Below are 15,846 nucleotides of genomic sequence, written 5' to 3'. Positions count from 1 at the left end.
AGGGAATTATGAGAACATCTATATTAGCAATGGGGTCAAAAACCTCGGCTTGAAGAGAAAGCTTTTATGCTCAATTCTGTATGTGCTGCTGGTGACGGCTCGTGAGAAAATAGGCACCCAAAACAGGTGTGCTCCACTCCACAAGGAAGGCACAGTGGCTCAAACACAAGCTCTAATGACACATACAATGTGAACGCGCATAGGAGATTTTCCAGTGTGATAGCTCTGCACGGCTTTCCCACATGATCACCTGTTGACACGTCGCGTGCCTTGCAACGTTTTAAAACTAACCAGCTCAAAAGGGCAGTGTTCTTGCAGCCTGAAACGTTCTAAGTGGTTTTGCAAAACACTAATAAAATCCTGAGACAAAAGGTGTTCCTAGGTCCCAGGGCACTAAAATCCCCTCACTCAAGTCTTCTGCCTGTGGTAAACTATCTATGCAATTTTTAAAAGTTATTGTACTGGGTGGAGGAGGAACGAGGCCTGGCTCAAATACAAGTTCCTGCACTCCCCACTTTAAGGTGTCCTGTGGAAAAAGTGAGTCACAGATCGATAAATCTCCCGTGGCCACAGCAAGCCTGTGGCCACACTACACAGATCATCATGGTGTCAAACCTTCACAAAGTTTCAGTGACTAGCACACAAAGCATGCTAGCAAATCTGTGTGAGCTGTTGCTGATTAGCAAAGACAGAAAAACCCTCTGTAATATCTGTCTTAAGGTGGAACATTCTTATAGAAGACCCTAACAGGGTACATTGAAAGACAGACAGAAAGACAGACAGACCAAGCCATAACTCACAGACTGGAGATTCAGCAATGCTATAGAACCTTCAAGAATGTCCTTTCCCCACCCTCCAGAGCCCTGGACCTAGTAAAGGCCAGTGGCAGTCAGCTGCAGGGTTCCTACCATCTGAAATTCTGGTATACTACAGAACAAGTCAGCAGTCACTATCCAAAAAAAAAAGTTTCCTAGGCTCTGACTGGCCTAGAGCTCATTACAAAGACCAGGCTGGCTCTGCCCTAAGGAAGATCTGCCTGCCTCTGCCTCCAGAATGCTGAGACTAAGGGCCACCATGTCCAGCCTCTCACTCTCCCCTTCTCAAAATGTCCCTGACTTCCCCTGACATGTGTCAACCAAGACTGCATTGTTCCCTGTCGGCCTGGACTTGTGTCTGACCAAGAACAGCAACATAAGATGCACAGGTACTTGCCTGAAACCCACTGAAAGGCAGCTGCAAACACCTTCTCCCTGCTTCTCGCCCAGGTCCCTTCCTGCTGCCAGGAAAAACGGTGATGTGGAAGGCACAGGGGACAAAGCGCAACTTCTGGGCACCGTGGCCCCTCCATCCCAGCCCGCAACCAGACTTCCAAACGTGTTAAAAAAAAAAACTGGCTTTTTCTATCTTGTACGGAACTGTGCCACATGCAATCGTACCGAGGATGACCCACGGCACTAAATCTGTCACACTTCCCTATCCTACTGGCCTCCCCTCCCCTCCATCCTATCATCCAGAAATAAAATGTCAGAGATCCCAATATGAAATAATAAATAAAGTATTCAATACTGAGAAAAATTCCATAGTCAAACAGGTGAAATATCCATGATTCCTTCTAATTAAGTATGGACCTACACTTGCAATTACAAGCCAAAATGTCTCTCTTAAAGAATACCGATTCGGCAGAGAAATGGCTGAGTGGGTAAAGCATCTGCCATGTGTCTTAACTAGACTTCTGTTGCTGTGATCAGTGCCATGACCAAGTACCTCGAGGAGGGAAGGTTTATTTGGCTTACAATTCCACATCACAGTCCTTCCTCAAAACAAGTCAAGGCAGGAACCTGGAGGCAGGAGCTGATGCAGGGACCATGGAGGATGCTTTCTGGATTGTTCCTCATACTTTGCTCAGCCTGCTTTCTCATACAGCTCAGGACCATCTACCCAGGGGTGGCAGCGCCCTCCATAGGCTGGGCCCACCATAATCAACCACAGGCATTTTCTCAATGAAGATTGCCACTTCCCAGATGGCTCTAACTTGTGTCAGGTTAACCAGGACACTACGCAAGCATGAGGACTTGGTTCTGATCCCCACTGACCACAGCAAAGCCGAGCACAGCAGCATGAGGTTCGAATCCCACTCTGGGTAAGGGCACAGGTCCCCTGCGTGCCTGCTGGACAGCCAGTCTAGATGAATCAGCAAGCTCCAGGTTCAGTGAGAAACCCATCTCCAAAGTAAGGTGGACTGTGATTGAAGAAGACATCAGCCGGGCGGTGGTGGTGCACACCCGAATCCCAGCATGATTGAAGAAGACATCAGCCGGGCGGTGGTGGTGCACACCCGAATCCCAGCATGATTGAAGAAGACATCAGTCGGGCGGTGGTGGTGCACACCCCAATCCCAGCACTCGGGAGGCAGAGCAGGAGGATCTCTGTGAGTTCAAGACCAACTGGTCTACAGAGCTAGTTCCAGGACATCTAGGGCTGTTACATAGAGAAACCCTGTCTCAAAAACAAACAAACAAATATAGATAGATAGATAGATAGATAGATAGATAGATAGATAGATAGATAGATAGACAGACAGACAGACAGACAGACATAGAGAGATATATAGATATCTGACATAGACTTCAGCCTACACACACATACATGCATGCATACACATGAACACATACACATAAACACAGTTAAGAGTGAATAATATTACTGCAGCATCTATGGTTTTGGAATAGAAGCAGAAATAGTGCTGGGGTTTTTTATGTTTTAACCACACAACCACTGCACACCATCTTCAAGTACACAAAGCACATGCTGAGAAGTAAACATAAGACTTATTAGTAAGTAAACAATGCCTTAAAGATCTCATCTTTATTTGAAACAAATACATATAAGGATGGGAGGAGTGGTTAGAGAGCCAGCTCCCTGGTTAAGAACACTTGTTGCTCTTGCAGAGGACCCAGGTTTGATTCCCAACCACTTGCCACCATCCATAACTACAATCCCAGGCCACTGCAGTCCCTTCTTCTGCCCTCCAGGACACCAGACACACAAGTGATGCACACAGACTCACATCTTACACTCATACATATAAAATAAAAAAATTTTTAAAGACAGGGGGTGGGGTGGCTTTAATGCTAATGACTCAGCTCACCCTCCCATCGAGCCAGAGGAAACTGCTGAAACAGCATGATAAATCTGTTCAAAGTTTGCCTTTGTTTTACTTCTGTTGACCTGGATGCATTTCTAGTCCACTAAATCTGGATAAAAGGAGATAAAGTAAATGTTTTTGGAATATCACAAAAAATAAAAGCATATGTAAAAAAAAAAAGATTTGATTACATTGAGCCATCTCATCAGACTCCATGAAAGTATATGCTCACTTCTTTGTTTCCAAAAGAGCTTGGAATTTTTTTTTTTTTAATTGTACTGTGGGCTGGGGAGATTTCTCAGCGAATAAAGCGCTTGTTGCACAAACATAAAGACCTAAACTCAAATCCCCAGCCCTGTATAAAGAACAAGGCACAGCAGTGCCCTTCTGCAGTCCTGATGCAGCGGAGGCAGAGACAGGAAGGTCCCTGGAGGCTCACTGACAGCCGTCTAGCCAATCAGTGACTCCAGTAAAGCAAGAGGGGAAGGGAGAGAGAGAAGATACCTGCGGTCCACCTCTGGCTCAACACACACATGTTCCGGCACACAAACCCGTGCATACATGAAAATATCACACATATTTTCAGAGATCCCCTACCTTTGCCTCCCAAGTGCTGGGGTTACAGGTGTGTGCCACCACACTCAGCTTTTTATGTAGCAACACTCATGTATGACCCTGGGGGCAGAGATGCTTACAACCCCTGCACATGATTAGCCCCTAGAGTACTCTGGTTTCCCTGGAAATGCAGCCGCATGAAGAAGCAATGCAGTTGCTTCTCTCACAGCTGCCTTGGGGTTCTACTACAGTGCTGATGTTAGCTGCCCGTGAGCAGGACAGAAAGACTGCCAGCAAAGACATAAAACACAAGCAAGTTTTTCCTAGGAATGCTCATCAGTGACGATACCACAAACCACATACACTTTGTACATTCAAAGTAAGTTACTCTCCCACCAAAAAACCATCCAGTAACACGTTCCCTACTAACCAACAAGCTGGGCAGCCCAGGAAAGGGACCACTGTCTATGACTTACAAGTACCCTTTGGGATTCTGTTTTTCCAATTTTTTTGAAATGGGATCTACTTATAGCCTAGACCAGCCTAGAACTCATGGCAATCCTCCTGTCTCATCCTCCTGAGTGCTGAAATTATAGGTGTGTGCAAACATACCCATTTTATTTTCTTTACTATAACTCAGAACAACTCAAAGAGCCATTTACAATTGTTTATTTATTTTTTAATTTTATTTATTTATTTTAGGTGTATGCACACACACCAGAAGAGGCATCAGATCTCATGGGGCTACAGTTACAGATGGCTGTCAGCTGCTATGTTAGTACTGGGAATTGAACTCTGGACCTCAGGAAGAACAACAACCTTAACTCAGCTCTTAACTGCTGAGCCGTCTCTCCAGACCCTACCAGTTTTGAAAATGTAATGCTGAACCAGGCAGAGAAGCCCACTCCTTACTCAGTGGAGTAAGCACTCAGGGGCTGGACAGGAAAGCTGACAAAAGGGTGAAGTCAGTCTGGGCTCTGGGCTACAAAGCGAGTTCTATGCTAGACTAAGCCAGAGAGAAAGAGAGAGAGAATGAGAATTAATTAACCACAAAATACAAAATGCCAATACCAGTGGTCCACATGAGTTCTGGCAACCTGAAACTGACCCTCATCCAGTATGAACCAGCAAGAGCTTGACGCTAATGCCTGGTGGCAGAACTTCATTCACAGTTCAGACAGAGAGCAAGCATGGCTGGTCCTCAGGTGGAACCTACCCCAGTCAGGTGGCACCGAGTGCAGAGTTAACAGCCGGGTCCCTGACTCCCAGCACCTGGGCAGAGCATGCTGGCTGCGCCTGGCACTGGGGCTGGGCTGGCTAAGTCTGGGCTTCTGTCAAGAGCTTTGAGAAAAGCCCAAGAAAGGAAAGTTTGTCCTGAATAGCATGCCGCAAGGAATGGGAGGGTCTCAGATTCTATGGAATCTTCCTAACTCTGAGTCTGTCATTCTCAACAAATCTTCCGGTTAAGCAGGAAGCATACAGCCAAGCTCAGGCTGTGACCTGCAAGGAGGCGGGTGGCACTCAGGGTCACCAGGATCGTTTTTCCTTTTTCTTTGGTTTTGCGGTGCTGGAGTTGGAACCTAGGGCCTCTCACACAGTAGAGAGCTACTACACACTACCCTGAGCTACACACCAGTCTAGGTTTGTCATTTTTGTGGCTTGAACAATAAGCATGTTTTAGGCTGTGTCCCAGGACTCAGAAGGCTGAGGCAGGAGGAATATGAGTTCAAGGCTAGCCTAGGCCACACAGTGAGCTCCAGGATAGCCTAGCCCACAGCATAAGCTCTTGTCTCAAAAATAAATAAGTAAATATATTCTAAAACCACGTGACAGGGAAGAGGTATAGCTCAGGCAAAGCTACTGAGTGATAACTAGTCAAAAAGGACACATGAAGGACAGAGGAGGAGGTGTGCACAGGGTGGCCCACTTCACACAGGGGTGGCCCACTTCACAACACCGCACCAAAGTCCTTTCATGGTATGCTATTCCACTGTGGCCATCAGGGAAATACAGGAAGTTCCATTAAAATATGACAATATAGCAGGGCAGTGGTGGCACATGCCTTTAATCCCAGGACTCGGGAGGCAGAGACAAGTGGATCCCTGTGAGTTTGAGGTCAACCTGGTCTATAGAGTTCCAGGACAGTTACAAAGAAACCCTGTCTAAAAAAAAACAAAACAAAAATTACAAAAAAGACACTATTTGTAAGTTATTTTGAAATAACAGTAGAGAGGAAGCTGTGCACAGAGACACAGGAAGGGCTAAGAGAGCTAAGAATGAGCAGCCCTGGAAATGGTACACAAGTGCCCACTGCCCCATTCTTTTAGGTTCCCTTTCTAAAGCTGAAATTTTTGTAAATTAAAAAAATGGAAAAAAGGATAAAAGGAGTATTACTTGATATCACTGAACATAATGTGCATTTTAAAATATTAGTAAAATATTTACAAAAAGTTTCAGTTCAATAGAAAGTGCTGATTGGTTGTCCTTGGAACCAGGAACAGAGAGCAGCTCATCCACAGGAGACACAGACCAGAAGTCTAAAAGTCTCAACAGAAACGGAGTGCAGTGTTGGAGGAGACGCAGAAGGGCGGGGCAGTGAACCCAGCAACAGGTAACAGCTAATGTCAGGTCACGCTGAACACACTACAGAAGCCCAGGAAGAAGCTCCACTGGGCAGTAATTCTCTGAGACCACACTGCAAAGCCAGACGGGGTTGTAAATGCCTATAATCCTAGCACTGGGTAGGAGGAGGCACAAGATCAAGTATTCAAGGACATCCTCAGCTACATAGCAAATTTAAACCCATCCTGAACTGCCTGGGCTCCTGCAACTGCATGGGTAATAGGTACTGGGCAGCAGTGTGGCTGATGCGATCTGACCGCCGTGGAGCGTTCTCTTCACTGCGGCCCCTGCACAGAAGATGCATCACTGACATTCTGCAGATTTAGTGCTAATCCTTCCTGCTGAGTCTACCTACTCAAAAAGACAGATAGCTAGCCAACAGTCCTCTCCACACAGCCACAGCTGTGGCCTGCAGGGCTCACTAGAGTTAGCAAGTGTTACAAATGAGCTGCACCATTTACTAAAAGAGACAAATTACTCATTTATTAAGATTAATAAGGAAGTGTGGAGATAGACAAAGATAATCCATTAACAACAGGTGCTAAACTGAGAGCATCCGCTGAGAAGCCACGCTGACACAGTGACACCTGCATGACTTAAAAAGTCAAACTGTGTCTTCCACATCAGAGTCTAGGGGGCTGCAGAGCTGGCTCGGAGGTTAACAGCACATACAGCCCTCACAGAGGGACAGAGTTCAATTCCAACACCCACATGCGTGCCTCACAACGTCCTGCACACTGAGCTCCAGGGACCTGCAGCACAGCACTCACGTGCACAGACCCAGACAGAGACACACGCACACACACACATAAAATAAGTCTGAAAGTGCTTTAAAATTCACAGTATGGAAAATACAAGGTGAGGATACTAACAGCCCTCCTGACTCTCAGAAGCTGTCAACGTAGGCAGGCGCTCTTCACACGGGGTGGGAGGGTCTGCTCACCAAACACAGCGTTGTTCAATATTTGCTTTAACCCAAAACTGCAGCTCAGGCAGGCCATGGTGCTACACACCTTTAATCCCAGCACTCAGGAGGCAGAAGCAGAAAGATCTGTCAGTCTGAGACCAGCCTAATCAACATAGCAAGTTTCAAGCCAGCAAGAGCCACACAATGACACCTTGCCTCAAAATCAATTAACTTTAGATGAGAGAAAAGTGAATGCACATACATGTCTATGTATGTGCACATACATGCATATCTCACGCACCCTTCTAATTCCAGCACATTTCCTACAGCTTCAGACTGGTCACACCCATGACGTGTGTGGTGGTGTGAATGAGAATGGCCCCCATAGCTTCAGACTGGGCACACCCATGACGTGTGTGGTGGTGTGAATGAGAATGGCCCCCGTTTCCTACAGCTTCAGACTGGGCACACCCATGACGTGTGGTGTGAATGAGAATGGCCCCCATAGACTCTTGGATTTGAAGGCTTGGTCACTAGGGAGTGGCACTATCTGAAAGAATTAGGAGGCGTGGGGTAAGCTTTGAGGCTTCAAAAGCTCATGCCAAACCCAGGGTCTCTCTTTCTGCTCCCTGTGATCTGCTTCTCCAGCACCATGTCTACCTGTGATCTGCAGTGCTCCCCACCAAGATGATAATGGACTAAATCTCTGAAACTGGAAGTCAGTCCAATTAAATGCTTTTATTTTTTACAAGAGTTACTGTGGTCAATGGTGTCTCTTCGCATCAGTAGAGCACTGACTAAGACAACACACAATACTCATTCTCAAAGTGTGGTCCAAGGCATCCTGAGGGCCAGTCAACATAATCATTTCTATGATGACACCATAGCATTCGTGGCATCTTTCTGTGCTGACAGTTGCACTAATGGTCTACACACAATGGTAGCAAAACTGTGGCCCCCTCAGCAGGACACCAGACAACAGCACCAAACCTACTAATAATTATTTTGCTACTTTCTGCCAATTTCTCATAAAAACTATCATGGCAGTTTCACTGAGGAAATACCGTCAAGGAAACAGTAACAATTATTGAACTTACTGAATCCTGACCCTTGGGGAACTGTTATTAAAATTCTGTGAAACAAACTGTGAGAAGAGACAGAGTCCAACACCTCCAAGAAGACCACCAATGGCATTGCTGTTGGTGAGAAAATTCTAGCCAAGAGACAGCTTGTGCTTGCCAGCTTCCCAGAACTTAACAATCTCCTTTTTTAGAGATCTCTGGCCATATAAACATTTGCTGGCATCATCTAACCAAACCAGGAACTATCTTTAAGATCTGCAAAACATAGGCATGAAAATATTTCTTTTCACCAGGAGGTGGTGGCACACGCCTTTAATCACAGCACTCAGGAGGCAGAGGCAGGCGGATCTCTGTGAGGTGAGTTCGAGACCAGCCTGGTCTACAAGAGCTAGCTCCAGGACAGGCTCTAAAAGCTGCAGAGAAACCCTGTCTTGAAAAACTAAAAAAAAAAAAAAAAAAAAAGAAAGGAAGGAAGGAAGGAAGAAGAAAGAAAATATTTCTTTTTCTTAAGATTTGTTTTTCCTTACAAGTGTTTGCATGTAAGTCTGCACACCTCATGAGTGCCCAGTGACCTCGGAAGTCAGGAAGGGGATCAGAACTGAACTGAAGTGACAGATAGCAGTGAGCTGCCTTGTGGGTGCTGAGAACCAAACCAGGATTCTATGAAAGAGCAGCCAGTATTCTTGACTGCTGAGCCATCTCTCCAGTCCTAGCAAAGTACTTTTAAATGGGCAAAGGGCATTGCAAAGTCAAAGACAACCGAGAACTGTAACTGAGCACTCTGAACTTCAAATTCTATGGTGCAGTTAGCCTGCAATGGTTAATCACTAGCAGAGTTCTGGTCTACCCCTCCCTTTTGACAGCACATCTGTGACTGTATTTCCTCAAGAGCCTTGAGCACAGAGAGCACGTCACATCACAGAACTTCAGTCTGGCTCAAATCCAGCTGTCTTCTTTTTCCTTTTGTTCCCTTTTCTTTTCTTTCTTTTTTATTGCTACTATGGTAAATAGTAATAGCTATAATCAACATCAACAACAGTCATTTCTGGGGGCTGGAGAGATGGCTCAGTGGTTAAGAGCATTGCCTGCTCTTCCAAAGGTCCTGAGTTCAATTCCCAGCAACCACATGGTGGCTCACAACCATCTGTAATGAGGTCTGGTGCCCTCTTCTGGACTACAGGCATACATGCAGACAGAAATTGTATACATAATAAAATAAATAAATATTAAAAAAAAAAAAAAAAAAAAAAAAAAAACAGTCATTTCTGACCCTCAATAATCTTTAAGAAGACAAAGAGAATTTCTGGGACCCATTCGTGTGCACTCCCCATGCAGACGGGGAAATGAGTTGAGACAGAAATTCACTGAAGAGATGGCTAGGCAAAATCACGCTTCCACTCTGAACGCAGTTTACCCTCCTGTGGCTATCTAGTTCCTCTACCGGCAGACCCAGATCCCACTCTCAGGGACATCACCGTTTACTAAGAGCAGAGAAGGGGGGGCTCTCATTCTAGAATAAGTTCTGGGGTGGCTTTAGAGGACAGTTAGGGGTCCTCCCTCTGCTGACTTCACTTTTGCTTTGTTTTTTCCTTGTTTCTGAGACAAGCCTTGACTTGTAGCTCAGGGTGGCTTTACACCCGTGACCCTCCTGCCTCGGCATCCTGGGTGCGGGGTTATATGTGCACCACCACATCCAGCCTGTTGGCTTCATAAACTTATTTGCACCTTCAGTTACACTCAGGGGTGGGCAAGAGGTGTATCCGTCTTGCGTTTCCCATGCAGGACAAAGCAACAGGGCAGAGAGGCTGCCACTCACTTCCTCCACAGCAGGACACTGAGCTTCTTCAAGAACAGAGCTTGTTTGGGTACTCATTCCCAATGCCTGTTTTGTTTTGTTTTTTAATGTTCCTCGAATTAAAGGTGCCACACCATCTTCAGAGGAGCGCAGCAGCAGCAGCGGCGGCAGCAAAGAGCAACCCACATTGTAAACAGAAAGGTGTCCAAGAAACAAACCAACTATGACTGTTGGAGCTGGGCCCCAAGGCCAGCAAAAAGCTAAAAGGGAACAGCGAACGCATAAGGTCTAAACCCCGTGCTCCAGAGAGGCCTGGCCCAGGGCAGTGCTTCTTCTCCAGGTGCGGCCCTCATCTGTTACTTCTCTCACTGCTGCCATAAAACACCTAGAGGAAGCAATCCGAGGGCAGGCTTATCTGGCTCATGGTTTGAAGAGACACAATCCATCATGGCAGAGACGCTCTGGTGGTGAGAGTCTCGTCATCCAGGAAGGATCTGGAAGCAGAGAAAGGGCAGGAAGCAGGACAGGGCTCTAAACCTCAAGGCCCACCCTACAAAGACCCACGTCCTCCGTCCAGGCCCCATCTCCAAAGGCTCCACAGTACAGCATCGTCAATTAATGAATAAACGTTGAGTCCCTGGAACAGGGTTCACATTTAAACAACAGCACCCAAGACGCTTTGTGACTTATTCAGACAGAGCAATGCCCAAGCGTTCAGGCTACTGAGTATTTGTAATTAACACTGGCAGCAAGTTTTGGCTGCCCACCTCATTCTCAGGTGGTGCCACTGGTGCCGCTAGACCACACAGGGTTCTCTGCATCTGCTCCCAATCTCCAGCTGTAAAGTGTGCAAAACGTCTTGAAGAAGTGTGAAGGTGGTAAGTGGGCAGTCCTACAACAGCCTGAAGAAATTCATCTGTGGAATTCTGCACAGAGCAGGGGCCATAAACAACAGCCATTCAGAATGTCCCCAGGTCAGGAAGAGCACTGGAAAGGTTCAACCATGCCACTCCCATCAGTCGCCTCTTCAGGGTCACATCTGTGCCTCTGGTTGGCAGCAACCCCACTTCCAGGCAACAAAATCCACTAAGTAGTTCTTACTACGTGACACACTACAGTGGCAGGCAGTTCCCATCTCAGGGGACTCTGAGGGTCAGGACCTGTAGGCAGGTGCAGCTGGGTGGCGCTAGCACAGGGTCCCACCTGTCAACCAGGGCTGCAGTCACTGCAAGGTTAAACTCACAGTGGAGAATTTGTTCCATGTTCATCCACAGTCTGGGTCCATTTCATACCTGGTGCCTGATGGCTGGAGGTCCCATTGCTCATCATGTGGGCCTCATTAGAGGTTCCCAGTGTCTTTATCAGAAAGTTGGTATCTTTCAGAGCAAGGGAAGAGAATGGGGATGGGGGATAAAGGGGGGAAAAAAGAGAGGGTTAGGAAAAAGGAGGGGAGCAGAAAAAACAGAGAGGAAGACAGAAAGAGGAAAGTAGGGAGAAACAGAAAGAAATAGGAAGGGGAAAGAGGGGAGGGAGGAAGAGGAGAAGCAGGAGAGAGGGAAGAGAAACAGCATCGAGGGAGAAGCCACAGACCTCTGTCGTCAAACCTCCGAAACAAGGAACACCTCTGCTACAGGTCACAATGACCCACCGTGACACAGTATCAGCCAGGCTGACATAGCACATGGTTGATCGGATGTAAGCTATATATATGACATAGGCTGTACATATGACACTGGTCTCCAGCTGGGAGCACGTCCATGGGTGCTGTGGAACTTTAAGAAGTGGAACCTCGAAGGCAGACATGGGTCACTGGGGACAAGCCTTGAGGGTCATGGCTGAGGTTCCTTGCAGTCCTCCCTCTATACTTCCTCATCAGGACTGTGTGAGATATCACCACTGTAAGCTCCTGCCAGCACGGACCCACTGCAGACACCATGATGGACTGACTGTGTCCCCTCAACTATGAGCTAAAACAAATTCTTCCCCATAAGCTGTCTCATCATGTGTTTATCATAGAAAAAAGGAAAGTAACTCAGAAAATTGAAGCTGGGAGTGGAGCTATATTCTGTGTGACTTACAGGCCAAGAAAACTGGGGGATATGGAGTTGTGAACCAGAGGAGCCTAAAAACCTAGTGATTGCTACAGCCGGGCTCAGAAGACCAGAATGCTCAGAAAAAAAAACACAAGCACGGAAGGCCAGGTCAGGAGGTACATAGAGGAAAGAGAAAGAACTCTACCAGGAATTCGCCTGGAAGCCATTTGTTTTCTACTCTGGCAAAGGCCCAGGCTGCATTCTGCCTATGTCCTGAAAACCAAATGAAGCAAAACCAAAAACTAATAATGTATTTGGTGGAGCTCTCAAGACAACCGGGCAGCCAGGCTGTGGCGTGATCTTTCTGACTGCACTTAGCCGTGTTTATGTGGGGAAGAGGTGAAAAACGATGCACTTACGGCTGCAAGCAGGGCTGACATGGTGAAGTAACTGCAAGTCAAGACATCTACAACCACAGAGACTTTACTCTGGGGCTGGGACACAGGAAAGGCACTTGGAGCCAGCCCATCGTACTGGCTGGTTTTGTGTGTCAACTTGACACATGCTAGAATCATCAGAAGAAGGAGCCTCAGATGAGGAAATGACCCCGATTCAGCTGTAGGGCTTTTTCTCATTTAGTGATCAATGAGGGAGGGCCCAGACCTTGGTGGGTGGGGCCATCCCTGGGCTGTTGGTCCTGGGTTCCATAAGAAGGTGGGCTGAGCAAGTAAGTCATCAGAAGCAAGCCAGTAAGCAGCTCCCCTCCATGGCCTCTGCATCATTTCCCGCCTCCAGGTTCCTGCCCTGTTTGAGTTCCTGCCCTGACTCCTTCAGTGATGAACAGCAATGCTGAAGTGTGAACATCATAAGCCCTTCCTCCCCAGCTTGCTCTTTGGTCATGGTGTCTCGTCGCAGCAATGGGAACCCTAACTGAGACACCATCCAGGGCCACTCATGTGAATGATACATCTTTCTTAGCTTCCCAGTGTCTCTGCCTGACCCATGTCTGAGAAGAGGAACTGCATGTCACATGGACTATACTAGGGCACGCGAGAAGGGCGTCAAAGGCTTGCTGAACTGCATGAACCATCACCGCAGGTGAAGGGCTCGGCACAGACCACCATTAGCTAATCATGGCGTTTAGTCAGTTTTAGGGTTGAGCTGTACATCAGCGGCAGAAAACTTGTCCAGCAAGTATGAGGCTCTAGATTAAACTCCCAGTCCAACAAGGGGGGGTGAGGGTGGGGACACGGGTGGACGGGGCAGCAGTCACAGGACATGAGGGTGGAGGACATGGGTGGACGGGGCAGCAGTCACAAAGTAGAAGAGCACTTACCAAACACTATCCCTTTAGCAAATGGAGGAAACAGCTCTGAGTGTCGGAATAAGTTTCTGTGAATTTGCCATAATTCTTTGTGCAGTTTCTTAAAGTCACTGTATCTCTTCCATACAATTATCTGAAAAGAAAACAAATTAAATGCATATTTCAGAGCATAAGCATTCTGTCTTTGGGCTACAAATAATATTTTCTTTAAATATTCAAAGTCACCATGCATAGCAAACATACACATACCACAGGGTTACGGGTCTGAGGTGAACTAGCATCTGCCTTAAATCTAAAGCCATGCTTCTTCCCAATATCGTTAACTTCAGGTTCCTAGGTCCTGTTTCCTAAAAACCTTTTAATTCGTTCTAGAAAAGTATTCAACCTGGTACAAAAATGGTCCATGCTACATAAAATACATTCTCTCCAAAAACTAGTTACCATTGGCCTGGGAATGAAGTAGATGGCAGACACTATCTCAAATATCATGTTTACAAGGCAGGAAATGACTTAGGTGGTTTATGTTTTAATCCTTTTCTCAGATTTACTCATTTATTTTATGTGCAGGAATACGAGCCTGCATGAGTTAAAGTGTGCTGCATGCATGCAGGAGACCTCAGAGGCCAGGTCTGCATGAGTTAAAGTGTGCTGCATGCATGCAGGAGACCTCAAAGGCCTCCTGTGAGACATGTAGGTGCTGGGAACTAACCAGGTCCTCAGCAAGAGCAGGAAATCCTTTTAACCTCCAAGTCATCTCCAGCCCCCAACTTAGGAAAATTTTAAACAAAAAGAACATAACACTTGTTCCCTTCCATCACCCCACCAAAAAAAAAAAAGACTAACTGTGAAGGGGAAAGGCCTGTGAGGGAAGAAAAGATGCATTCTCACATTCTGTAATTCTTCATAAATCTTAAAGTCAACATTCACCATAATATAATTAAAACTCACATATTACAATCCTCTAGATTAGACAGCATGGAGAAGCAATTTGCTGTCATTAGCATAAATTATTTGGCCCTACTTATATTAAATTAGAAAAACACACTTTATAAAAAGGAAATATTGGATGCATGGCCTCAATTGTCACTGTCAGCTCTGAGCCCCACAAAGTAAAGAAAACCTGAGTTGTAAATTCCTTCCCTCCCAAAGAGTTAAAGAGTCTATGTGCTTTCATGTATATGCAGAGTAGGGATGACAATGGCCAAACTCTAGGCCAGAAAAGCCATTAGACCAGATTTTCAAGTCTTGCCAAATTTTGTCCTATTATTTGAAGTTAGCCTTGAAGAGGGTGTTTCTTGATGGCTCTATAGACCACAACGTGAATCAGACAAGTGGCTTCTGTCCAGTGCTTCACTTTGACTCATTTACCCCACAAAACCGGCCCCCCAAACCAGCATCCCTACCCTGTGCTGAGCACCATATTGTCCCAGAGGATGAGATGGGAAGCCAGGTCCCACCTTCCAGATTCACAGACAAGGCAAGAATAAGCCAGCCTGGATGACTTCACAAAGGGCTTGACGGATGCTGAGAAGCTGCACGCAAGTGGTATAGAAGGGCTCCCTGCCCAGCCTGGACACTTAGCAAGGCTACAGTGAATGGCATCTGGAGGAGAGGTCACCAGAGCCAAAAAGCATGGAGAGGTCGAGGGGAGACTGTGGACCAAGTTTCTAACGAGAAGGCAATGCCAAAGATAGAGAGCTCTAGAATCCTGGAGTCAGTGGCTGAGTAGAGGTGGTTGTTTCCTGAGGGGGGGAGCAAGAAAGAGCTGGTACTTGAAGCCTGTCAGAGGCCACCTATGCACATCTGGCTCACATGCTTGTGAGCTGTTCAGCAGGACACACGGGTTTGAGGTCTAAGTGTAAAATACACTTGCTCCAGAGCCATCAGCAGGCAACAGCCGCTCCTGTGATGAAACAAAGAATCCAACAAGGGACAGCGGACACCAAAGGACCAGGAAGGAGCAAGGATGAGGAAAAGAGAAGCCGGGCTATGCTGAGGTCGTCCGCAGTGCCAGCAGCAGGAGAAACACTGGCCACCCAGAGCCAACAGCTCTAGCACAAGTAAGGGCAAGAGCATCGGCCTCCTCCAGCCAGACCCTGCAAAGTCAGGGACTCGGGCCAGGGCCAGACAGACGCCACAACTGTCACAGCTCGTGCTCTCGGTAGCTTCCAGTATCGACGGACACATAATTGTCATGAGAAAAAGTGTTATTTTTACATCTCAAAGTGTGTCAAACTGAGCTGGACATGATGGTTTACACCTAAGATCCCAGCACTCAGAAGGCTAAACAGGAAGTTTAGCTTGGGCTACCCAGTGAGTTTCAGGCCAGTCTGCAAGGTCCCATCTCAGAAGACCAAAATCATAATTAAATATGGATCCATAA

General features: G+C 46.7%; 1 protein-coding gene across 5 annotated transcripts in view; it reads right to left on the bottom strand.

The window, feature by feature from the left end:
• Window positions 1-15,846, bottom strand: part of Rps6kc1 (ribosomal protein S6 kinase C1) — a 138,210-nt gene that overhangs the window by 107,096 nt on the left and 15,268 nt on the right. For all 5 annotated transcript variants that reach the window (XM_038348894.1, XM_038348897.1, XM_038348895.1 and 2 more), the window contains one exon: window positions 13,476-13,596. In XM_038348894.1, coding sequence (XP_038204822.1) covers window positions 13,476-13,596 — 121 coding nt within the window. The remainder of the gene's footprint in view (window positions 1-13,475; window positions 13,597-15,846) is intronic.

Source organism: Arvicola amphibius, chromosome 12, assembly GCF_903992535.2.
Source record: "Arvicola amphibius chromosome 12, mArvAmp1.2, whole genome shotgun sequence".
Taxonomy (NCBI): domain Eukaryota; kingdom Metazoa; phylum Chordata; class Mammalia; order Rodentia; family Cricetidae; genus Arvicola; species Arvicola amphibius.
This window is presented reverse-complemented; position numbering and strand designations above follow the sequence as displayed.